The 26,229-nt window shown below is 44.6% G+C and overlaps 1 protein-coding gene and 1 non-coding gene across 4 annotated transcripts in view; both read right to left on the bottom strand.

Moving 5' to 3' along the window:
* TESK2 (testis associated actin remodelling kinase 2) overlaps positions 1 to 26,229 on the bottom strand; it is a 160,082-nt gene that overhangs the window by 2,447 nt on the left and 131,406 nt on the right. For 2 of the 3 annotated variants that reach the window (XM_033226620.1, XM_033226623.1), the window contains 5 exons: positions 9,722 to 9,868; positions 2,223 to 2,305; positions 1,914 to 1,998; positions 1,262 to 1,345; positions 976 to 1,062 (listed from right to left, as the gene is read on the bottom strand). In XM_033226620.1, the coding sequence (XP_033082511.1) occupies positions 976 to 1,062; positions 1,262 to 1,345; positions 1,914 to 1,998; positions 2,223 to 2,305; positions 9,722 to 9,868 (486 nt within the window). The remainder of the gene's footprint in view (positions 1 to 975; positions 1,063 to 1,261; positions 1,346 to 1,913; positions 1,999 to 2,222; positions 2,306 to 9,721; positions 9,869 to 26,229) is intronic. The other variant, XM_033226622.1, reaches the window with a different exon arrangement.
* Positions 12,877 to 12,977, bottom strand: LOC117094110. The gene has a single exon (XR_004441429.1). It is a non-coding gene; the product is annotated as a small nucleolar RNA U13 (small nucleolar RNA).

Genomic DNA, 26,229 nt, shown 5'->3' with positions numbered 1-26,229 from the left:
CCCCAGAGCTAACATGAAGGCCAAGAAGAGCCTTTCTCATATGCCTCAGGACCAGTTGGATCCACAGTCCAACAATAAAACCGGACCAGAGTTCCATCAACACCCAAGGCAAGGAGTGATGGGTCTATCCTACAGGCTGAGGACCAGATAATACAAAGCAATTTTTTTCTTTCCTTGGTCCAGGGCTCCGAATAGGTTAGCTAAGAGCCAGAGGGAGGAGAAGGAGGTGTGGTTGCTGTCACTACAGTGAAAATGAGGTCCCTTGGCCGGGCGCGGTGGCTCACTCCTGTAATCCCAGCACTTTGGGAGGCTGAGGCAGGTGGATCACCTGAGGTCAGGAGTTCAAGACCAGCCTCAACATGAAGAAACCCCGTCTCTACTAAAAATACAAAATTAGCCGGGCATGGTGGTACATGCCTGTAATCCCAGCTACTCGGGAGGCCGAGGCAGAGGCGGGAGAATTGCTTGAACCTGGGAGGTGGAGGTTGCAATGAGCCGAGATGGCACCATTGCACTCCGGTCTGGGCAACAAAAGCAAAACTCCGTCTCAAAAAAAAAAAAAAAAAGGCCGGGCGCGGTGGCTCAAGCCTGTAATCCCAGCACTTTGGGAGGCTGAGATGGGCGGATCACGAGGTCAGGAGATCGAGACCATCCTGGCTAACACGGTGAAACCCCGTCTCTACTAAAAATACAAAAACTAGCCGGGCGAGGTGGCGGGCGCCTGTAGTCCCAGCTACTCGGGAGGCTGAGGCAGGAGAATGGCGTAAACCGGGAGGCGGAGCTTGAAGTGAGCTGAGATCCGGCCACTGCACTCCAGTCCAGGCGACAGAGCGAGACTCCGCCTCAAAAAAAAAAAAAAAAAAAAGAAAATGAGGTCCCTCATGAAGCTAATTAGCAGCCTCTCTGTATAGTCCTAACCAGATGAAAAGGGTTCAACCAGCCCCTGATGAAAGGCAGAGGGAGAAAGACACTCACATTACAGCAGTTGAAGGTAAGCTGCAGAAAGTCTGGAGGACAGTCTCCCACCATGTGCTGGAAGGCATCGTAGTCCAGCCCGAAATTCTATGGATGGGTATGGAAAACCTAGGTAGACAGTTCATTAATCCCCCGACCCATCCTAGTCAACTCAGTAGAAGAGGTTGGGAGCTGCCCCTGACAACCAGCAACAGACAGTTCCAGCAAGTCCACCCCAAGGACAGAACAGTTTCATTGCTTCAAACCAGCCCCATCAGTGGCAATGATCCCCATAGTTGCAGCTCACCTCTGTGCGGGGAAGATAGTCTGGATCGGCCTGGATGCGGGCGATGATCTCGCAGAGGATGATACCATAAGAGAACACATCTGCCTGGTGGGTAGTCAGACTTTGGTTTCCCTCTTAATGAGTTGAGGGGTAGGGTATCTGCCCCTGCCCCTGCCTCACCCCACCCCCCCCATCTAACAACCCAGGCTTGGGTTAATATTGCCCATATTTCATCCAAGTCAGTCACTGGGCAGCTGCCAGGTACCACCCCTGGTACCTTGTAGGAACATCTACCTGTTCTTAGTAGGAACATCTTGGACACTCTGCTAAGAGTAGATTCTAAGGAGAATCAGGGCTGAGCACCAGTGGCTCATGCCTGTAATCCCAGCACTTCAGGTAGCTGAGGCAGGCAGATCCCTTGAGGTCAGGAGTTTGAGACCAGCCTGGCCAACATGGTGAAACCCTGTCTCTACTAAAAATAAAAAAAATTAGCAGGGCATGGTGACGCATGCCTGTAATTCCAGCTACTTGGGAAGCTGAGGCAGGAGAATAGCTTGAACCCGGGAGGCAGTGAGCCGAGATCGTGCCACTACATTCCAGCCTAGGCAACAGAGTGAGACCATCTCAAAAAAAAAAAAAAGGAGAATCAGGCCTTGAGATCCTCAAAACTTACCTTTTCGTTATAGGGCTCATCTCGGAGAACCTCAGGTGCCATCCAGAATGGGGAACCCACCACAGCCAACTTCTCACTCCCCATGCTGTGGGGTGAGATTATACAGAAAATGAGCTTGCCATTGGCTGGTGCAATGGAATCTTTTGACCATTCCTCCACCCCAAGGATGGGTATAGGCAAGGACTAACCAAATTTAGGGAGCTGAAGTTGAGCTGTGACCAAGTCCTGGCCTCTGGGGAGGAGGCTAGAATTTTCCCTTAGCTTCAGCCCCCTGTCCCTTGAACTCCAGCATCCAGTAGGGCTACACACCTGACATCGGGGATCTTCTCAGCCAGGCCAAAGTCAGCTACCACTGCAGAGTAACCATTCTCATCCCTCTTTATCAGGCAGTTCTAGGATTCCCAGGAAGGAAGAGAAAATAATGTGGCTCAGAAGTGGGGATCAGTCAGCCACAGAGTTACCACCCATTCCTCCCTTCCTACCACAGGGCACCTTGTCCTCTCCTTCTTGGTGAACCACACTCTTAAGCTGACCCCACTGGTCAGATCAGGGGCTCTAATACAGCCAGGTGAGATTAGTTAATCCTGGGTCTTGGTTACACTTAGGCTGCCCTACGATACACTTCACATTCCAAACACAATTACTCGTCTTTGCTTTCTAAGTGCTAGGCATAGTTTTAAGTGCTAGAAATAGCTAGATGAAAACAACCAAAACCTTTGTCTTCTTGGAGCTTGCAATATAGGGGAGAACAACAGACTCTCAGGCCCCTGGTCTCCTCCTTCCTCAGAAACAGACCCAAAGCCCAGGCCTGACCTTGCCAACTTCATATAAGCACAAGACAAGTGTCTAAGCCTACACTAACCTTCACTGTCTACAAGATCACAACCAACCTCTTCTCTGGCATTAAAAGTCTATGATCTGGCTTTATCCAACTGGCCTAGCTGCTGTCCCCCTGTTCCTGGTGCCCCTATGCACATACCCTAATCCAAACTTGTCACAGACAAGCTTGACTTACCAAACCTGAACAGTTCCTTCAAGCCTTTGCCTTTGCTTACACTGTTCCCTTCCATTTGAAATATCCTCCCAATTATCCTTTTCACCTAAGAAAATTTTGTCTTTCAAGGCAAGCTACCTTTTTAGCCATGACCTCATCTTTCTCTCTCTCTCTCTCTCTCATCTCAACTCCTTTAGCTCCTCCTCTACGACACTCCTCTTACAGTCTAGCAGAAAAGCTATGAACCCCTCAGGAGCAAGTTCTGGTTTGGTCCTTCCTTCCTCACAGGTTTCAATTCATGAGGCAGGCTGAGAATATGCTCACTGAACAAATGCTGTCTTCAGGTCAACCCAAATGACCTGTAAATAAACAAAGCAGCAACCACCTCTCCCCAAATAGCTGCTTTCAAAATAGCCCTACACTGCTCTGGCTCAAGAGGCACCTCACCCCACCCCCTTCCTTCAGAATAGCAGACAGCAGGGATCCTTGGCTCACAGAAACACTTCTGGAGCCAGCAAGGCCCCATCTGACCCAAACCAGCCCTCCCTTTTCCTTGCCAGCCTTAGTATCTAGTTGCTAAGACATGGCCAGGTCACTTCCTGCTTATTCCTGTCAGGTACAAATCAATCCCTTACTCTGGCCTTGACATGATTACACCATTCCCCTTCCCCAAGCTGGAAGGAGCCGTGATTTCATCACTTCTACCCTGGATCACAGGTAGACATGCCTCATCTCTGGCTTCCAGGAAGGACAGTCCTCGTGCTTGTCCTGGCTTTGGCTCTCTCATCAGTCCTGCTGGCTCAGCACCCCCCGCTCCCTGATTTTGACTGTGAGAAGATGGGCCCTAGGCCAGCTTTCCTATTAGCCAAAGCCTCAGCTATAGGGCACCAGCCTGTGAGGCAGTGGCAGCTCAAATATGTCACCTATGTCTCTTCCCTCCCAGAAGACTTCTGAGTGACATAGCCCTGCCTACACTAAGCAGTAAGAGAGGCCAATTCTGATTTCCCTGAGGCAAGAGGTGACCTTTTCAGTTTCAAAAAGCAGCCCAGGCACTACTGCTGCCTGGTTCCCATTCCTCATTGTCCTCACACCTATTATATCACACTGCAGCAGTGACTTACATGTTTGCCTCTTCACGGGCAAGGAATGATTTCATTTGTCTCTGTATCTGTAACCTAGCACAGGCACCCAGAAGGAGCTTGGCAAAAGTGTGTTAAATGGAAGTTTGGTCTGATGACTGAAGCAACGGGGCTTCTTTTAAAAGCATGTGTCAAGCTGGGTGTGGTGGCTCATGCCTGTAATTCCAGCTTTGGAAGGCCAAGGCAGGCGGATCACCTGAGGTCAGGAGTTCAAGACCAGCCTGGCCAACATGGTGAAACGCTGTCTCTACTAAAAATACAAAAATTAGCCAGGTGTGGTGGTGGGCACCTGTAATCCCAGCTACTCGGGAGGCTGAGGCAGGAGAATCACTTGAACCCAGGAGGCAGAGGTTGCAGTTAGCACACCACTGCACTCCAGCCTGGGCAACAGTGAGACTCTGTCTCAAAAATTGAAATTACAAAAAGCGTGTGTCAAATGTATACAATAATCATACATTCCACTCTCCATAGTGAGGACTGAGATGACAAGAGACTCAAACGGGTGGCCATGGATGCATTTCCTGGAAACCTACACAAATTCTTCAGAACTGGGCCAGATCAGACACCTGAGAGAAGTACCTGAGGTGTCCTGGAACAGCTGCACAGTCAGTATTAACATTGAATAAAGCCACCTGAGTGGAGAAATGCCAAGTCTATTAATTCATGTTCACTCTAAAGCTGTTTCTACGACAAAACACTTTCTATGTGACTTCACCTCTTTCCCCTCACCCCCAACAAACTGACTCCATAAACTCAGTTAGGATCAGGCAGGAAAAGACTGATTCTACTGAAAGACTGAACAGTTCTTTTCATAGCACAGGGAGATCAGTGACCGAACTGCTGGACTCCTAAATGCCTCAGGGACTGCTATATTTCAAGTCTCTTAGAGGATTATCTGTTTTGGTGTGATATGTCCCATCCCTTACCCTCAATCCCACCATGTGATCCCGTACCTTTACCATAGCTCTTGTGTAATGACCTGCTGACTTAAATATCTCCACAACTAGAGTAGAGCCCATGAAAGGTAGAGATTGGATTCCCCAATATTGTGCCCTCTAAATAGCATAAATAGTTCCCAGAAGCTGCTGATGGTTTTAATTATAAAAATTAACTGCAGGGTACACTAACAGTCATTCTCTACATCCCTCCAGCATTCAACATTGTTCCTAATTCATGTTCTCTTCACTCTGAAAATTGGCATTTTCTATTCCTCATTGTGTGGCATAGCCTAAGACCATAACTGAATAGGCTTTTCATTCTAGTGAAATCACCTAAGTGGCTTCTATGCAGTCAACAATAACAACAGAAAAGAACTAAAGGTGCAATTCATAATTCATACTCTTTCCCAACAGTAACCACTGAAGATCAGTAGTACTTTCCTGATGTTGGGCAGTGATGGTATTAAGCAGAAGCAACTACTTTCTCAGCTGCCCCCAAGAGCCAAGGCTCGGGTATATGTGTACTGGTTACTCCTAGAGCTACTGATAAAAGCCTGTGTGTGGCTATTGGCATTTCTTCATAGTGCTCATGAACTGAGTATTTTTAAAGCCACACTGCCTCCCACTTCCTTCTAAGTAAGTTCTTAGCCTTGCCACTGTAAAAGTCTTTCAGGCTGTTTCTTAGAAGTAATTACAAAATGAGACTGAACGGCTATATCTGACAGACATTTTACTCTTAGAGCATTATTGCAGTAGCTGCAGACATGAATCCTATAAAGGCAATACTACTTTCACGAGGCACGTTGATAGGAAACTTGGGATCTTTTTGCTTCCAACCACAGGCTCAGGATCATTTGGAAAAAGGCATCTACTTCTCTCTGTCCTGGTTTACCCACATGGAACATGTTACCTCTACTTTAAATCCCTCCTGTCAGCTCTGGTCTGAGCAATGTGGACTGGACTGATCACTCCTGCAAAGTCAAGGACAGCATCTATTTTACGGACTGGGAGCACAGAGTTCCAAGGTCACTGAAGTCATTCAGAGATGAGGACAAAACTAGGCCTGGGACCCAGAATCTCAGCTCTGGAGCAGGCGTTTCAGCCTCTTTGCTATGAAGCCCTTCCCTGAAATATGCCCAGGAAGCCTTTACTCTCATAGGCTCTATGCTAGGTGCTAAGAAAACAAAAGTAAATAAGAGGAGCACTTGAGAAACTCATATGCTGGTGGGAGATACAGACACAACAGAACAATCAAGTGATATGGAGTGTATAATATTAAAATATAAGAAAACCTGATACTGTCCTTAAAGAAATAAAACACAGACCCAAGATGGACTATGAAGAGATAATTTAGAAACCTCAGAGCCCTCTACTGTCCCTTTTGCTTTATTTCTCCCTCGGGACTTTTTGTTCTTAGGGCCACTGCCACCACCACACAGGTATCTTGGGTGGGGCTGCTCTGGCCTAGGTGTAGACATACACTCCTCTCCCTAATTCCTGCAACACGGTTACAGTGAGGCTGAAACATTCAGACAAAACTTGATAAATCTCAGAGATGATAAAAGGGCAATGAACACAGACAGTATCTCAAATTGGACAGTCTGGTTCATAAGACTCACTTGTTTGTTTTCAACTTGAGATCCCCTATAGTGTACTTCCCAGCCTTCCTCTAGAGTTTGCAAAAGTCCTTTGCTTTCACCACCTGGAAGTATCCTCAAAACCTCATTAAAGTCCAGACCCAAGAAAGTACAGCCCAGAAATATAGGGAGTTATTTTTCCTATGTTCCTAGTTTCTTGTCTGAAGCCAATTGACACTGGGAATACTCATTCCCCATTAGGAAAAGCAAAGGATAGTGGTCTTATCCTATAGTCCAAAAAGGTTAATTATTTTTGTAATACAGCACAACAAGCCCGGACAGAACCACACTTGGATACTAGTGCAATGGGACAAAGTGCTTTCAGGGCACAGAAGGGAATATGATGATCTCTTAGGGAGTGGAGGCTTTCCTTGAGGAAGCGTAGCTACCCTGGCCCAGAGTGATCTTTCCTGCTCTGAAAACTTGTCGTCTATGTAGCTAAACAATTATAAAATGCTGTCCACTACTTTTTAGTTATTTGCCAACAAGACTGTATGTACCTCTAGGTCAGAAGTTCCTCTTTTCTAATATTCTTTCATCATTGCAGCCAGAGACAGGAGACACTTGTGTGTGGGGGGGGGGGGCAGGGGGTGGATATCTGTGTAACTGATACATATTTTGTCACAAACTCCCTCTATCTTAGAAAAAATGGTGCTTTCTGAGTAGGAAGCAAAGATTTGATATCTAAATTGATTCAACCCCATCCATTTACCTGGAACAAATGCATTTTTATTTTTATTTTTTCAAGACGGAGTCTCACTCAGTTGCCCACACTAGAGTGCAGTGGCACGATCTCAGCTCACCTCAACCACCATCTCCCGGGTTCAAGCGATTCTCCTGTCTCAGCCTCCCAAGTAGCTGGGATTACAGACACCCGCCATCGTGCCCAGCTAATTTTTGTATTTTAGTAGAGACAGGGTTTCACCATGTTGGCCAGGCTGGTCTTGAACTCCTGACCTCAGGTGATCTGCCCACCTCGGCCTCCCAAAGTGCTGGGATTACAGGCGTGAGCCACCACGCCTGGCCTGCACTCGTCTTAGTTTTGGTTTTCTAAAACATTCTGGGGGAGAAGAAATGGCTAATGAAGAGATAAGATATCACCTTTCAGGTCCCAACTGCCTAACTGTCCAGTTCTTACAGACAGTAAAGTAGATAAAGGGCTCCTTATAACTAGGCCTCAGTTGGTTCCCAGTTTCTACTTGCCAGTCTTGTGCTCCTTCAGGAACAGTGCAGCTGACTACAAATGAATCTGCCACACACTGAAACCATTCCATGTGAGGCATCCAGGTACTTACTGCTTTAGGCTTTATTGACTCAGAGTACTGCTACTTCTGTTCCCTTTCAAGCTTTTTCTTAAGACAGGCTCCCCTCCCCTTCATCTAGGGCAGAAGGAGGAGAAGTATGTGCATGCATGTGTGAATATGTGTACATGTAGGTATTGAGGGTGGGGAATGAAGTGACAGCTATTCTTAAGCAGGTACAAAACTCTCATACACCTCCCTAGCAGACTTTAATTCAGTTCTTGGGCAGAAGTCATATTAGATATGTTAGATCGCCTTACAGTTCCCCCATCAATAATCAAACAGTACTATTTATATAAACCTTGTCATGATGGTATCTTAGGCCATTTGGCTATGAGGTGCCTGTTTTGTGGCATGGCCAACTTCCTCTGAAAGAGACTCTTTTCTAACCTGGTCACACAGCAATTTGGACAGCAAGAGTGCTACAGAGATCAGCTGATGCCAAAGAGGAACTGGCAGGGCAGCAGAAACTCAATCACACAGGCAGAAAATGGGTCAGTACATTATGGCCCTAAAAACCTGCATTCAAGTGACTAAAAATCACTGAACTCCTGCTCTTAACTAAGAACTACATCCTGGGGGCCACAGGAAAGAAAACTGATAGGCCCCTATACTGCCTTGACTGCTGTCACTCCTATAAGGCAAGAATTTATTAACCTTTCTCATGTCATTTGCTCTTGTTACACATATTCAGGAGATTGAAGTTAAACATGAAGGCTCTCAAGATGTATGCGTTGGCTGGGCACAGTGCACGCATGTAATCCCAGCACCTTAGGAGGCTGAGGCAGGTGGACTGCTTGAGCTCACGAGTTTGAGACCAGTCTGGGCAACATGGCAAGACCCCATCTCTATTAAAAATACAAAAAAAGGCTGGGTACAGTGGCTCACGCCTGAAATTCCAGCACTTTGAGAGGCCACGGCACGTGGATCACCTGAGGTCAGAAGTTTGAGACCAGCCTGGCCAACATGGTGAAACCCCATCTTTATTAAAAATACAAAAAATTAGCTAGGGGTGATGGCGGGCATCTGTAATCCCAGCTACTCAGGAGGCTGAGGCAGGATAATTGCTTGAACCCAGGAGGTGGAGGCTGCAGTGAGCCAAGATCACGCCATTGCACTCCAGCCTGGGCAATAAGAGCAGAAAAAAAAAAACCCCAAAAAACCCAAAAATACAGCTAGGCATGGTGGTGCACACCTGTGGTCCCAGCTATTCAGAAGGCTAAGGTAGGAGGATTGCTTGAGCCCATGGGATGGAGGCTGCAGTGAGCTAAGATCACGCAACTGCACTCCAGCCTGAGTGACAAGGTGAGACCCTGTCTCAAAAAAAAAAAAAAAAAAAACGTATATGTGTTGGCTCACTCAGCACTGAAAGGAATCTTCTGTAAGAAAATATAGGCTTATGGTGGGGCACAGTGACTCACGCCTGTAATCCCAGCACTTTGGGAGGCCAACGTGGTGGATTGTTTGCAGCCAGGAGTTCAAGACCAGCCTGGCCAATATGGCAAAATTCTTCCTCTACTAAAAATTAGCCAAGTGTGGTAATGCGCATTTCTAGTCCCAGCTACCCAGGAGGCTGAGGCACGAGAATCATTGAACCCAGGAGGCAGAAGCACTCCAGCCTGGGCAATAGAGTGAGACACTATCTCAAAAACAGAAGGAAAAGATGTAGGCTTTCTAAGGACTAACTATAAAATGTAATGAATTATGTCCTCTGTGATTAAATGTTAAATCTGACAGCTTTCTTGGCAAAAGAGAAGGGTGGTATCTCTCAATGAGTTGTGAAAGTAAAGCCTTCATACCTTAGATGTGAGGTCCCGATGAAAAATGCCTTTGAAGTGAAGGTAGCTGAGGCCCACTGCTATGTCATAGGCCAGTTTTACCCTCACAGTCCAAGGCAAATGCAGGTTACTGTCTAGCAACTGTTCCAGGTTCCCGGAGTTGATATACTGCAAAACAGAAGGAAAACCCAGCTACCATTTATCAGAAATGTTTAGGCTAGTGGTGAAACCATTAGAGAGTAAACACCTAGAAGACAGAGACTTTTTTTTTTTTTTAAGTTATTGAGGGCTTATTCTGTCTCCAAGCACTATGGTAGGTGCTGCACACAATGACACTTTCCTTTAAGGAGACCACAATCTATTAAGGGACATAGACAAACAATATCATATAATAAATATTAAAATATAGTTATGTGCAGGTAGGACAACATCAAGCAGTACCAAGGATAAAGCTAAACTGTGAAGGCATTTCAGAGGAAGATGCAGAGAGGAAATAAGGAGTCAGAAAGGATGACCCGGAGTAGCAGGAAAGAGGGACACAGAGGGAGCAGCATATACAAAGTTACAGGTTAAGTGCATGATGCATTCAGGAACTTAATTTACTTCGATATGGCCAGAGTGCATTTATAGATGAGTCAGGAAGTGAGGCTGATATGTTTTGCTAAGATATGTAAACTTTATCCTGTCTATAGGAAACAAAAGAAGCATTTTAAGCAAGAGAGCCACATGGTTATATTTGCTTTTTAAAGAAAATATTGCCGGGCGCGGTGGCTCAAGCCTGTAATCCCAGCACTTTGGGAGGCCGAGACGGGTGGATAACGAGGTCAGGAGATCGAGACCATCCTGGCTAACACGGTGAAACCCCGTCTCTACTAAAAAATACAAAAAACTAGCCGGGCGTGGTGGCGGGCGCCTGTAGTCCCAGCTACTCGGGAGGCTGAGGCAGGAGAATGGCGTAAACCCGGGAGGCAGAGCTTGCAGTGAGCTGAGATCCGGCCACTGCACTCCAGCCTGGGCGAAAGAGCGAGACTCCGTCTCAAAAAAAAAAAAAAAAGAAAGAAAATATTATTTTAGCAATGGTATGATAGATGGATTAGAGTGAAAAATACAGAGAAAGGGAAATAGGAGATTACTGCAATAATCCTGGTGAGAGCAGGGCATCTGAATCATGGCAATAGTAGAGGCACTGGAATGAAAGCAAGATTCAAAATGTATTTAGATGGCAGAGTTAAAAAAAAAAATTGATAATTACCTGGATTAGAGAATGAGAGCAATAGGCTATTGGTCCCTGGATATCATTATTAAATACCCAGAGAGTAAGGAGAGGAGTAGGTGTTTAGAAGATGAGGCAATGTTTTTTTTTTTTTTTTTTTTTTTTTTTGAGACGGAGTCTTGCTCTGCCACCCAGGCTGGAGTGCAGTGGCCAGATCTCAGCTCACTGCAAGCTCCGCCTCCCGTGTTTACGCCATTCTCCTGCCTCAGCCTCCCGAGTAGCTGGGACTACAGGCGCCCGCCTCGTCGCCCGGCTAGTTTTTTTGTATTTTTAAGTAGAGACAGGGTTTCACCGTGTTAGCCAGGATGGTCTCGATCTCCTGACCTCGTGATCTGCCCGTCTCGGCCTCCCAAAGTGCTGGGATTACAGGCTTGAGCCACCGCGCCCGGCCAAGATGAGGCAATGTTAAAAGACAGTGAGTTCAGGCCAGGTATGGTGACTCATGCCTATAATCCTAGAACTTTGAGAGGTAGGAGGATCACTTGAGCTCAGGAGTTCAGACCAGCCTGAACAGCATAGTGAGAGACTTAGTCTCTACAAAAAATAAACAGAATTGGCTGGGCGTGGTGGCTCACGCCTGTAATCCCAGCACTTTGGGAGGCCGAGGCGGGCGGATCATGAGGTCATCCTGGCTAACACAGTAATGAGACCATCCTGGCTAAGACAGTGAAACTCCGTCTCTACTAAAAATACAAAAAATTAGCCAAGCTTGGTGGCGGGTGCCTGTAGTCCCAGCTACTCGGGAGGCTGAGGCAGGAGAATGGCATGAACCTGGGAGGTGGAGCTTGTGGTGAGCCGAGATCGCGCTACTGCACTCCAGCCTGGGCAACAGAGCGAGACTCCATCTCAAAATAAATAAATAAACAGAATTAGCTGGACATGATGGTGCACACCTGTAGTCCTAGCTACATGGAAGATCACTTGAGCCTGGGAGGTTGAGGCTTCAGTGAGCTAAGATCATGCCAATGCACTCCAGCCTGGGTGACAGAGTGAGACCTTGTCTTTAAAAAAAAAAAAAAAGATAGTGAGTTCAGCTGGGAGAAGTTAAATTATTAAAGGTGCAGGTGCTTATTGGACAACCAAGGTGGAAATGATCTAAATACAGTCAGTTTGAAGTTTAAGAACAAAATCTAAGTGAGAGACTTAATATTTAGGAGGCAAAAACATTGAGCTGAAGCAGTCTTGCATTCCAAGGTCATGCATGCCCAGGGTTTAACATGTAAGATGGAAAATTAACAGAATCCCAAGGAACAGGCAAGAATGTCAATAGGAAAACATTCTAAACGTTCAGAAGGACAGCCAGGCGCGGTGGCTCATGCCTGTAATCCTAGCACTTTGGGAGGCCGAGGCAGGCGGATCACCTGACATCAGGAGTTGAAGACCAGCCTGGCCAGCATGGTGAAACTCTGTCTCTACTAAAAATACAAAAAAATTAGCTGGGCATGGTAGCAGGTGTGTGTAATCCCAGCCACTCGGGAGGCTGAGACAGGAGAATTGCTTGAACACAGGAGACGGAGGTTGCAGTGAGCCAAGATCACACCACTGCACTCCAGCCTGGGCAACAAGAGTGAAACTCCATCTCAAAAAAAAAAAAAAAATTAGCTGGGTGTGGTGGTGTGTGCCTATAGTCCCAGCTACTCACAAGGTTGAGGTTGTGATGATCACTTGAACCTCAGGAGGTCAAGGCTGTAGTGAGCCATGATTGTGCCACTAGATTCCAGCTTGGGCAACAGAGTGAGACCCAGTATATTTATTTATAGATAATAATAGCAGCTGTTATTTATATAGTACTTAAATTGTTTGAGGCACTGTTCTAAGAGTTTTGCATATATTATCTCATTTAATCTGCACAATAACCCTGTAGGTATACTGTTACATTTTTTCCTTTTATTTTTTTTTTTCATGTCAGACAGGCAACATGCAGACATTAATAAGGTTTGAGGGTAATAAACCTCACACATGCACATGAAAATCCAATAATCATGCTATGGACTACAAAAGGACTATATACTATTACTCCTATTTTAGAGAAAGCATTTAGAAATTAAGCAACTTGCTTAAGATTATCCAATTTTTTTTTTTGTTTGTTTTTTTTGTTTGAGACGGAGTCTTGCTCTGTCGACCAGGCTGGAGTGCAGTGGCCGGATCTCAGCTCACTGCAAGCTCCGCCTCCCGGGTTCACGCCATTCTCCTGCCTCAGCCTCCCGAGTAGCTGGGACTACAGGCACCCGCCACCTCGCCCGGCTAGTTTTTTTGTATTTTTCAGTAGAGACGGGGTTTCACCGTGTTAGCCAGGATGGTCTCAATCTCCTGACCTCGTGATCCGCCCGTCTCGGCCTCCCAAAGTGCTGGAATTACAGGCTTGAGCCACCGCGCCCGGCCGATTATCCAATTATTAAGTGGCAGAGACTGGCAGACTCCGCAGTCTGGCTCAAGTCCATACTCTTTATCACTACGTTGCACTGGAGAGTTAGAGACCACAGCATCTGAGTCAGAGAGGCTCATTCAGCACAGGAGCTCAAAAATGAATTTACTCAAACCTTATATGATGTATTATTTCCCTCCTCCTCCCAAGGGAGAAAAAGACAGAAATTCCTCTGAGCCTAAAATTTATATCTTAATACATATTTTGGGGTACTATTGAATTTACAAAGGACTAGGGAACTTAATGGGTTAAGAGGAGAAATATCTGAATTCTAGCCCAATGCAGCCTCCTAATAGCCATTTAACTTGGACAAATCTACTAATAAGGCTATCCATCTTTCACTTTTCTCAACTATAAGTAGGTATGATAATCCCTGATTCACCTAATTTGCAGTGTTATGAGAATCTAATAAAATATGTGAAAGTCTCATGCCTGTAATCCCAGCACTTTGGGAGGCCAAGGCGGGCAGATCACCTAAGGTCAGGAGTTCAAGACTAGCCTGGTCAACATAGTGAAACCCCATCTCTACTAAAAATACAAAAATTAGCCAGGCATGGTGGTGAGTGCCTGTAATCCCAGCTACTTGGGAGGCTGAGGCAGGAGAATCGCTTGAACCCGGGAAGTGGAGGCTGCAGTGAAGCGAGATTGAGCCACTGCACTCCAGCCTAGGCAACAGAGTGAGACCTTGTCTCGAAAAAAAATATGTGAAAGTTGGCCAGGCGAGATGGCTCACACCTGTATTCCTAGCACTTTATGAGGCCGAGGCAGGTGGATCACCTGAGGCTAGGAGTTCAAGGCCAGCCTGGCCAACATGGTAAAACCCCGTCTCTACTAAAGATACAAAAATAAGCTGGGCATGGTGGCAGACGACTGTGATCCCAGCTACTCGGGAGGCTGAGGCACGAGAATCGCTTGAACCTGGGAGGCAGAGGTTGCAGTGAGAGAGATCATATTACTGCACTCCAGCCTGGGCAACAAAAAATAATAATAAAATAAAACATATGAAAATGTTTAAAAAAAAATTTAAATGTCATGCACCAAAAAGAACCAGTTGGGGGCAGCACCATGCAGCACTTCAGATCCTTGGAAGCGTGGATCAGTTTTGGCAAGGCAGAAAAAATGACTAAAAATAAATCTTCTAACTTCTCAAAAGGGAAACTTGTTGATCTGCTTCATCCTGCTTGATAATCCATCTTTGAAAATCTTAAAATAAGGCATAATGACGGCATAAGCACAGCACCTTGCTCTCTTCATTCTAGTTGAATCTGCCTAAGGTTCACATTTGAGGTGCCCATTTGCTGAAAAGAAACTGAGCTTGTGAACTTCAAGTTATAAGTGGGCAATGAAGCTGACGTCTAATCATGCAGGCAGGTTTCTTTAGCTCTGAAAGTCAAAAGGTAGGCAGTGGTTCACTTCTTTAGCATGATGACAGTGTGATATGTCAGGCCTGTCTTCAGGAACCACTCAGGTTTCCCAACTGAGTGCCAGGCAGAAGACACTATAATGAAAAGACTGTATGTGCACTCTCTATAGGCCAGGTGAGGCCAGGACTCTTGGCTCTGGGAAACACTTGTTTACTCTGTTCAGCAATGTCTCTGAAGGCCCTGGAAATCCATATGCAAAGCCAGAGGGTGGAGAGCACAGGAAAAGGTGACAAAAGATGAGGAATCACACTTGGCTAATAGATTCTGGCTTTTCCAGGCAAGATGGAAAAAGCGCAAACAAAGGATAAGGGAGGAAAAACAAATGGAATTTGCTTTTATAACCCATTTCTCTTGCCTGCCTTTGGTGAATAAATTAGTTGGGCTAATAAGCCTCTCGGCCCTCAGAAACCACTTCTCAATGTTTCAAGACCTTTACATGTATGAGAAAAGGAAATTTAAGATCTGCCAACAAGGAAGACTTCTTTTTTTTTTTTTTTTTTTATATGGAGTCACTCTGTCACTCAGGCTGGAGTTCAGTGGCGCCATCTCGGCTCACTGCAACCCACGCCTTCCAGGTTCAAGTGATTCTCCAGTCTCAGCTTCCCGAGTAGCTGGGATTACAGGCTCGTGTCACCAGGCCCAGCTAATTTTTGTATTTTTTTTAGTAGAGACAGGGTTTTCCTATGTTGGCCAGGCTGGTCTCGAACTCCTGACCTCAGGTGATCCACCCGCCTCAGCCTCCCAAAGTGCTAGGATTACAGGCATGAGCCACCGCACCCAGCCAGAAGATTTCTACACAGTCTCTGTGCCTATTAGCTGGAATGTTCACTTCTCCATAAGCAACTCCCAGTGCAGACTCAGCTGGTGTGGCTTCTAAACAAATCCCTCTGCAGGAAGCAGAGACAAGAGCAACTGTATTAGCATGTTCAGCTTTCCCGGACAGGGATAACAGCTGTTTTGCTTTCATTTTCAGCTAGACCACTCCCTCGGTCAGCCCTATAAAACAACCCAAGGCATTGGTAATACAGTTAATTATTACAGAAGTTTTAACATTTTTAATTGTTGTTATTTTAAACGTTTAAGTTAGAAACTATAGTACAGCCAATAAAATGTGTTACAGGTACTTCAATACCTCTCAGTGGCTGTTACCTTTTTCTATACCAATTTTAACTATACCAAAACCTGCCTCACTTCCTCATGGTCTAATAAAATAACAGAGTTTCTTGCATTTCATTTGTGTTTGATACTTGGTTTCATTACATATACACAGCCTTTTCCTAGAAGGCACTCAGTAACTTTTAAAAGTGTATTGGTGGCCGGGCGCGGTGGCTCAAGCCTGTAATCCCAGCACTTTGGGAGGCCGAGACGGGCGGATCACAAGGTCAGGAGATCGAGACCATCTTGGCTAACACGGTGAAACCCTGTCTCTACTAAAAAATAAAAAAAAAAAAAACTAGCCGGGCGAGGTGGCGGGCGCCTATAGTCCCAGCTACTCGGAGGCTGAGGCAGAAGAATGGCATAAACCCGGGAGGCAGAGCTTGCAGTGAGCTGAGAACCGGCCACTGCACTCCAGCTTGGGTGACAGAGCGAGACTCCGTCTCAAAAAAAAAAAAAAAAAAAAAAGTGTATTGGTAATTCAACTATATTATGTAAATAAACCTTTATTACTAAAATGCAAGAAATCATATGCCCACATCTTTTTAATATCACCAAAGGCACAGAGAGGTGGACACTCAGTTCTCCACTCAGGAATATCAATTCAGGTTATTTCTACAAACATTTATTGAGCATTCCTTCCCCTACTGCCACTTCCATATGAGAGTAAGAACTTGTCTCTTGGCCAGGCACAGTGGCTCTCGTCTGTAATCCCAGCACTTTGAGAAGCTGATGTGGGAGGATCGCTTGAGGCCAGGAGCTCAACACCAGCCTGGGCAACATAGCAAGACCCCCCTCTCAAAAAAAAGATGATAAATTATATGTTATATGTATTTTACCACGATAGAGAGAGAGAGTGTGTGTGTACAAGCGTCCCCACAGTTCTTTAGTCCCTTCCACGATGTAAGGACATAGCAAAAAGACAGGTATCTATGAACCATGAAGTAGGCCCTCACCAAACACTGAATCTGCTTGTGCCTAGATCTTAGATTGCTCAGACTCCAGAAGTGTGAGAAATAAACTTCTGTTGTTTATAAGCTATCCAGTCTATGATATATTCTTATAGCAGCACAAATGGACTAAGACAACTGCCTAGGCTAAAGAGTATAGGTTCTTCCCACATATTCCCTATAGGGTCTGGTAGGTACCAATTCAGGCACAGACAAGCACATAAACACATCCATACAGAGAATATTCTGGAGTGGCTCTAGGGAATATGTACCTAGGACTCCAGTTCCCAATTCTTGCTGATTCTAGTAAGCTACAGTAGTCTCAACCAGTCATAACTATTCAGAACATAAGACAACATAGTAGCTTTAAAAATTTTTGAATTATCATTGTACTGATACCTGCAACCAAATAAGCTTATCTCTGAACAGTGGCTCAAAGGCATTCAGAGAAGGTCTGGAGAAAATATCAACTGTAAGAATTATTATTCCCTTTTGAAAAATCTACCCAACTGGCCAGGAGTTAGGCCACTTACCCAAGGAAGATAACTGTGCTGCCATCCAACTAGCAGAGATCATTTGCTACCATCTAATTAGCAACATGGTACTGAGAAAGATTCATCCATCCTTCTATTCACCTACCCAAACACTGAAAACCTACAATGTGAAACACAAAGATAAATGGGGCCAATCTCTGCCCATAGAGACTAGTCTAGCCTAGATGGTCTAGTAGAGATGCCATACAATCAACTAACACTTTTTCTTCCACACAGGAGAATAACATGATCAGATATGCTACATAGAAATATCATTCTAACGGTAGTATAAAAATTGTATGAAAAGGTCAGAAACTGAGGCTGGGAGAAGAGTTAAAATAACCAAGGCCTGAATAAGACAATGGCAGCAAGAATGGAAAGGAGGTTAATATCTAAGAGACATTAGAGGTAGAATCAAGATTTGGTGTTTGTTCAAAGGCAAGGAGTAACTGAAGAGATAAGGTATAAATACAAAGTCACTCTAGTATGGTGTTTAGCTCACAGTACACAACTCATTCTTCCAATTAACAGTATCTTTTTAAATTTTGTTTTCATTTTTTACAACAGGTAGAACCCACTATCAATAACCTACCATTCTCACCCCTCCCTTAGGTTATTCCGTTAGCTTTCTAACCTGTTTTCTTGCCTGCTTTTGCATCTTGAAAAGATTTAGCCCTCATTCCAATCCATTTTTCACAATATAGCAAAGACAGTCTTTCTGAAATGCCAACCTGAAGCCACTCTCTTGTTAAAATTATTCAGTGACACTCTATTACTTGTAGGATAAAACCCACAATCCTCAGAAAGGCACACAAAGCCTTTCACTCCTGCTTATAAAAGTCTGACTCCTGCTCACCTGCACATCTGTACACATTGCTGGTCCCTTTACCTGTAATATTCTTCCCCTTTCCCCACCTAGGCCTGGCTAATATTCACTCATTGTTGAGGATTTAATTCCATTTCATGGTTACCCATAGGCAGGGTTGGGGATAAGAAAGATAGTCTATGTAAAAGGAACACAAAGATAACAAAGCACAGAGATTAGTAATTATTTTTTTTCTGTACAAGTAGGGGAGAAAGGATGAAGCTACAAAGTTAAGATGGGCAGTATAATATAGTGGGGACTGCAGTTAAGACTGGCTAGGATTGAATCTCATCTCAGACTATAATAGTCGCAGAGCCCTGAGTTACTCAGTTTGTTTAATATACATCTATAAAATGGGAATAATAATAGTGCCTAACCCACAGAGTTGTTGTGAAGATTCAGTAAGTTGATACACGTAAAATGCTAAGAATAATGTCAAGGAAAGTCCTCAATATGTCAGTTATGACTATTTCTATTATTATTATATTTGTTATTAGTGCCGAAGGTCTGGAATACCAAGAGAAAGCATCTACAGTTAATTCAGCAAACCACATGGGCCACTGAAGGTTTATAGGTAAAGGTATAATATGATCTAATGAGGGTTGAATTATATCCCCCCAAAAGATGCATGCAAGTCCTAAACCCTGATAACTATAAATGTGACCTTATTTGGAAATAGGGTCTTTGCTGATGTAATCAAGTTAAGATGAGGTCATATTGGAGTAGGGCAGGCCCTTAATCCAATATGACTGGAATTCTTATAAAAAGAGGGGCAAGAGATACAGGCACACAGGGAGAATTGTCATGTTAAGATAGAGGCAGAAATTGGACTGAGACATCTACAAGGCAAGGAACACCAAAAACCTACCAGAAGCTAGGAAAAGGCAAGGAAGGATCTTCCCGTAGAGCCTTCAGAGAGAACAGGGCCCTACCAACACTTTGATTTTGGACTTCCAGTCTTCTGAACTCTGAGATAAGAAGTTTCTGCGATGTCACCCACATTGTAGTGCTTTGCTATGGCAGCTCTAAGAAACTAATACATGACCCAAACTGCCTTTTAGAAAGATCATTCTGGTAGCAGGATAGAGAAGGAACTAGAGGCAGGTTTGGAGGGTACTGCAACAGCCAGATGAGAGGTGACCAAACATATAACTAACAGTGCTATTTATGGGCAATAAAAAGTTGGCTATAGTCAGAATATAAAGCTTTTTAGCAACTGAGTGATAGATATGAGAAATGAGGAAAAAAGAGTCAAAGACATCTCAGAGATTCCAAATTGAAAGGTTCAGACAGCAATGGAAAAATATTTCAGAATCTTAAACGACTCGATGTGCCATCAGTAAGTCAGAAACCTGTCATAAACCAGTATCAATGTCAAACAGCCAAATCAGTGGCTCGTTGGCACTCTACTCTTTGGAGGGGCTCTTTGCAAAAAAGGGTTTGGGCCCCGACCTAGTTTTCACTGTAGCCCAACAATGCTTTTGTGCTGGCCACTGTATGTTTGTTGGTAGGCTTCAAACACAAAGGCTAGCCGACATCCCATCCTGCTGGCTTGGGTTAAAGAAGAAAAGAAAGCTTTGTTACTGCTCTGGGTAATTCCAGGACAGACATCCCAAGAGTGCCCTGTGGGAGGCTTGTGCTCCAAAGAAGCCTCCTGTTCTCAGCTCAAGAATCCACAGCCACTACAAGCGTACATCCGTATATTTGCCAAGGACTGAATTTGCTTACCACTCCAGGAGGTTCACCAGGGCTTGCCTAACTGAAACAGTCAGTAGTAATGAGCTGACTCAAAAAGAAAAAGGGAACACTAGATCTAGCCACAGAGTAAAATGTTCTTAATAACCCAAAATATATTTCAGAATATTTAAGTGTTTAACTCTTGGCCTTCATATATGCTTACTGAATACCCTTCTTTATGCCCTCCTTCATGGCTTTGCTAATACTTATTCATCCTTCTCATTTATTTATTTATTTTCATTTTTATTTTATTTTTTTGAGTCAAAGTTTCCCTCTTGTCGCCCAGGCTGTACTGCAATGGCACGATCTCAGCTCACTGCAACCTCCTCCTCTTGGGTTCAAGTGATTCTCTGAGTAGCTAGGATTATGGGAGTGCACCACCACACCTGGCTTCTTCTTCTTCTTCTTTTTTTTTTTTTTTTTTTGAGATGGAGTCTCACTCTGTCACCCAGGCTACAGTACAGTGACGCAATCTCAGCTCATTGCAACCTCTGCCTCCTGGGTTCACGCAATTCTCCTGCCTCAGCCTCCTGAGTAGCTGGGATTACAGGTGTGCACCACCACACCCAGCTAATTTTTGTATTTTTAGTAGAGATGGGGTTTCACCATGTTGGTCAGGCTGGTCTTGAACTCCTGATCTCGTGATCTGCCCACCTTGGCCTCCCAAAGTGCTGGGATTACAGGCGTGAGCCACTGCACCTGGCCTAATTTTGTATTTTTAGTAGAGACGGGGTTTCACCGTGTTGGCCAGGCTGGTCTCAAACTCCTGACCTCAGGTGATCTGCCTGCCTCAACCTCCCAAAGTGCTGGGATTACAGGCATGAACAACCACACTGGGCCTTATTTATTTATTTATTCATTTTTGAGACTGAGTATCACTCTGTCTCCCAGGTTGGAGTGCAGTGGTGCGATCCCCGCTCACTGCAACCTCCACCTCCAGGGTTTAAGCAATTCTCCTGCATCAGCCTCCTGAGTAACTGGGATTACAACCACGGACCACCACACCCATCTAATTTTTGGTATTTTTAGCAGAGACGGAGTTTCAACATGTTGACCAGCTGGTCTCAAACTCCTGACCTCAAGTGATCTGCCTGCTTCAGCCTCCCAAAGTGTTGGGATTACAGGTGTGAGCCACCACAGCCAGCCACTTATTCATCCTTCTGAACTCATGGAAAGCATTCGTTGATACCCCATCCCATTTTTTGTGCTAGGCTGGGCGCAGTGGCTCATGCCTGTAATCCCAGTACTTTGGGAGGCTGAGGAGGGAGGATTGCTTCAGCCCAGGAGTTTGAGCCCATTCTTGGTGCCACTTTAGCATCCTGCACATGTTTCTACTATTGTTCATCACACATCACACTGTACTATAACATTTATGGCAGGAACTAGGTCCTGCTCAATTTTGTAAGCCCCTTTGTAAAACTCAGTGAAATTGTTGAACAAACAAATGCATAAGTAAGTGCATTTAAATAAATGGAGGTGGGTTTTAAGTTCCCTCTTTTATTGGAAGCCCACCCCTCAATTTAATCATTAAAATGTAATTTAAGATATAAAAGAGAAATATGCGTTTAGAGGAACTTTCCAATAAATATCATGCAAAAACAAATATTTAATAATGCTGGCTGGGTGCAGAGGCTCACGCCTGTAATCCCAGCACTCCTGAAGGCCAAGGTGGGCAGACTGCTTGAGCTCACGAGTTCGAGACCAGCCTGGGTAACATGGTAAAACCTTGTCTCTACAAAAAATACAAAAATTAGCCGGGCATAGTGGTGCATGCTTGTAGTCTCAGCTACTCAGGAGGCTGAGGTGGGAGGATGGCTTGAGCTGGGGAGGCAGAGGTTGCAGTGAGCCAACATTGCAACACTGCACCCCAGCCTGGGCATTAGAGCCAGACCTTGTCTCAAAAATAAATAAAATAAAATAAAATAAAATGTTCAATAATGTCTACTCAGACAAAGAAAGGCTCAGGCAAAAGACTGAGTCTGATCTTCTACATTGAGGAGACCATGTTGATTAGTGTTACGTTAAAAAAAACCAATTCCAAAGTAATGCATACACAGCTGAAAGAAGGAAGTATTCCAGCTGCACCCTCCAAGTTTTCTACATTTCAGTAAATGGCATCGCCATCCACCTAGAAACTGGGCATCATTTGGTTCCTCATTCTTCTTTTTTTTTTTTTTTTTGAGATGGTGCCTGCCACCATGCCTGACTAATTTATTTTTAGTAGAGACAGGGTTTCACCATGTTGGCCAGGCTGGGCTCAAACTCCTGACCTCAGGTGATCTGCCCACCTCAGTCAGCCTCTCAAAGTGCTGGGATTACAGGCATGAGCCACCACACCCGGCAGAGCACTTTCATAGTTACCTCATTTGACCATTGTAATATCTTTTTTTTTTTTTTTTGAGATGGAGTTTCACTCTTGTTGCCCAGGCTGGAGTGCAATGGTGCGATCTTGGCTCACTGCAACCTCCACCTCCTGGGTTCAAGCAATTATCCTGCCTCAGCCTTCCGAGTAGCTGGGATTACAGGCGCCCGCCACCACACCCGGCTAATTTTTTGTATATTTAGTAGAGATGGGTTTCACCATATTGGCCAGGCTGGTCTTGAACTCCTAACTTCAGGTAATCCACCCACCTTGGCCTCCCAAAGTGCTGCGATTACAGGTGTGAGCCACCTCACCTGGCCTGATTATTATAATATCTTGAAACATTCTTGTCATCTTTTCATTTTTGTTTTTGTTGTTGTTGTTGTTTGTTTGTTTAGACGGAGTCCTGCTCCATTGCCCAGGCTGTGCTGTAGTGATGCAGTCTTAGCTCACTGCAACCTCTGCCTCTGGGTTCAAGCAATTCTCCTGTCTTAGCCTCCTGAGTATGTGGAACTACAGGCGCCTGCCACCACGCCCGGCTAATTTTTGTATTTTTAGTAGAGACGGAGGTTTCACATTGGTGGTCAGGCTGGTCTCGAACTCCTGACCTCAAGTGATCCACCCGCCTTGGCCTCCCAAAGTGCTGAGATTACAGGCATGAGCCACCGCACCTGGCTGGTTGTTTGTTTTTTGAGATAGAGTTTTGCTCTTGTTGCCCAGGCTGGAGTGCAATGGCGCCATCTTGGCTCACTGCAACCTCCACCTCCTGGCTTCAAGCAATCTTCCTGCCTCAGCCTCCCAAGTAGCTGGGATTACAGGTATGTGCCACCATGCCTGGCTAACTTTGTATTTTTAGTAGAGATGGGGTTTCACCATGTTGGTCAGGCTGGTCTCAAACTCCTGACCTCAAGTGACCCATCTGCCTCGGCCTCCCAAAGTGCTGGGATTATGGGTGTGAGCCACTAGGCCGGCCCAGAGAATTTACATAACTTGCCTATGATTATTCAGCTAGTAAATAGTACAGCCTGGATTTGCATCCAAGCCTTGCGACCTCAAAGCCTGGGTTTCTTCTACCCTAGGAGTGTACACTTATGTAGAGAAGTTAAAGCAAAAAAAGCTTTAATAAATGAAAGAATGGGGCTGACTGCAGTGGCTCATGCCTGTAATCCCTGCACTTTGGGAGACCGAGGCAGGCGGATCACGAGGTCAAGAGTTCGAGATGAACCTGGCCAATATTGTGAAACCCTGCCTCTACAACAAAATTAGCTGGGCATGGTGGCGGGTGCCTGTAATTCCAGGTACTCGGGAGGCTGAGGCAGAATAATCACTTGAAACCAGAAGGTGGAGGTTGCAGTGAGCTGAGATTGCACCACTGCACTCCAGCCTAGGCAACAAAAGTGAAACTCCGTCTCTAAATAAATAAATAAAATAAAATAAAATAAAAGAAAGAATGTGTAATAACAAAGGTACAAAAATTCTATATAGGAGAAGATTAATGGAAGGAAATATTATGATCAAATGAGTGGTGGCAGTGGAGGCGGGTAGAGAGGATGCAGCCGAGAAAAATAATCAGAAAAGGTTTTATGGGGAAATAAGTGGACTTTGAGGCCAGGTCCTGAAGGAAAGATGATTTTTTTTTTTTTTTTTTTTTTTGAGATGGAGTCTTGCTCTGTCACCCAGGCTGGAGTGCAGTGGCACAATCTTGGCTCACTGCAACCTCCACCTCCTGGGTTCAAGCAATTCTCCTGCCTCAGCCTCCCCAGTAGCTGGGATTAAAGGTGTGCACCACCACACCTAGCTAATTTTTGTGTTTTTAGTAGAGATGGGGTTTCACCATGTTGGCCAGGCTGGTCTCAAACTCCTGACATCATGATCCACCTGCGTCGACCTTCCAAAGAGATGGGATTACAGGCGTGAGCCACCACATCCAGCCAGGGAAGATAATTTATATGGGACAGAGGGAAAGAGTATATTCTAGGTTGAAGAAACAATATAGATAAAGAGGCAGGAAAACACAGACCATGTTCAGCACACAATAAGAAATCTAGTTTGCCTGAATTATAGAGTACTTGTTAAAGAAGAGGAGAACTAGGAGAAAAGTAGTATTATGGTAGGGTATAAAGGACTAGAATATCAGGCTGAGTTTATCCTGAATTCCATTTTTAAACTCTAGCTGTGAATCAAAATAATTTGTAGAACTTTATTTATTTATTTTTAAATACAGATATTTGCATCTCACCCAAGACTTTAATCAATGAGGAAATCACTGAAGGTTTTTGAGCCAGGAAATGCCATTGATTGTTAATTTATTTATTCAATCAACAAATATGATAAGCAGCTACCATTTGTCAGGCACTGTGCTAGGAACCAAAGGATGTCAATGTAAATAAAACAATCCCTGACCTCAAGGAATTTATAATCTATATGAACAGTCAGCTGAAATCAAAGATAAATTCTACTGTATTATGGGAACACATAGAAGGGGTACCAAACTAATCTTGGAAGATCAGAAAAGGCTTCCCAGAGAAATTGAATTCTAAGCTGGGGCCTGCAGAATTGGTTGGGCCGGGGCGATGAAGAGGTGTGTTCTGGGCAAAGAAAAAATCTGGTGCAGAGCTCCAAAGGTGGAAAGGGTCATGTTCCATTTGTGGAACTGAAAGAGGTTCAGTACAGCTGTAGCGCACAGCTGAGACAGGAGCAGAGAGGCAAGAGAAGTGAGCAGTGAGGCCACAGAGATAAGCAGTACCAAGATCAGTTTTGACTTTACCCTGAGGACAATGAGGAGCCATAGAAGGGTTTTTTCAGGGAGAAACAAAATGGTACTGGCATAAAAACAGACATATAGACCAATGTAATGGAATAGAGAGCACAGAAATAAACACCTATCAATTGGGAAAGGACAGTCTTTGCAACAAATGAGAAATGCAAATCAAACCACAATGAGATATCACCTCACATCCATTAAGATAGCTGCTATCAAAAAAAAGAAGAAGAAAAAAAGAAAATAACAAGTATTGGTGAGGATGTGGAGAAACTGGAACCCTTATGCACCGTCAGTGAGATTGTAAAATGGTGCAACTGCAGAAAAAAAATATGGCAGTTCCTCAAAAAGTTAAAAATAGAACTACTATATAGTCCAGCAATCCTACTTCTGGGTATGTACCCAAAAGTCTGGAAAGTAGGGTTTCAAAGAGATATTTGCATACCCATGTTCATAGCAGCATGATTTACACTATCCAAGAGGTGAAAGCAACACAAATGTTCATCGACCCATGAATGGATAAACAAAGTATGGTATATACATACAATAAAATATTTATGCAGCCATAAAAAGGAAGAAAATACTATCACATGCAACAACATGGATGAACCTTGTGGACATTATGGTAAGTGAAATAATGCAATCCCCAAAAGACAAATACCATATGATTCCACTTATATGAGGTATCAAAATTAGTCAAATTCATAGAAACTGAAAGTATAGGCTGGGTGTGGTGGCTCATGCCTGTAAATCCCAGCACTTTAGGAGGCTGAGGTGGGCGAATTGCCTGAGCTCAGGAGTTCGAGACCAGCCTGGGCAACATGATGAAACCCCATCTCTACAAAAAATACAAAAAAAAAAAAAAAAAAAATTAGCTGGGCATGGTGATGCACGGCTGTAGTCCTAGCTACTTGGGAGGCTGAGGTGGGAGAATCGCTTGAGCCTGGGAGGTGGAGGTTGCAGGCAGCCAAGATCACACCACGGCACTCCAGCCTGGGTGCCTGGGTAACAGCGAGACCCTGTTTCAAAAGTAAAAAAGAAAAT

Source organism: Trachypithecus francoisi, unplaced genomic scaffold, assembly GCF_009764315.1.
Source record: "Trachypithecus francoisi isolate TF-2019V2 unplaced genomic scaffold, Tfra_2.0 Lachesis_group12, whole genome shotgun sequence".
Classification (NCBI taxonomy): domain Eukaryota; kingdom Metazoa; phylum Chordata; class Mammalia; order Primates; family Cercopithecidae; genus Trachypithecus; species Trachypithecus francoisi.
The sequence above is the reverse complement of the archived record's forward strand: the minus strand, read 5'-3'. Positions and strand labels throughout refer to the sequence as shown.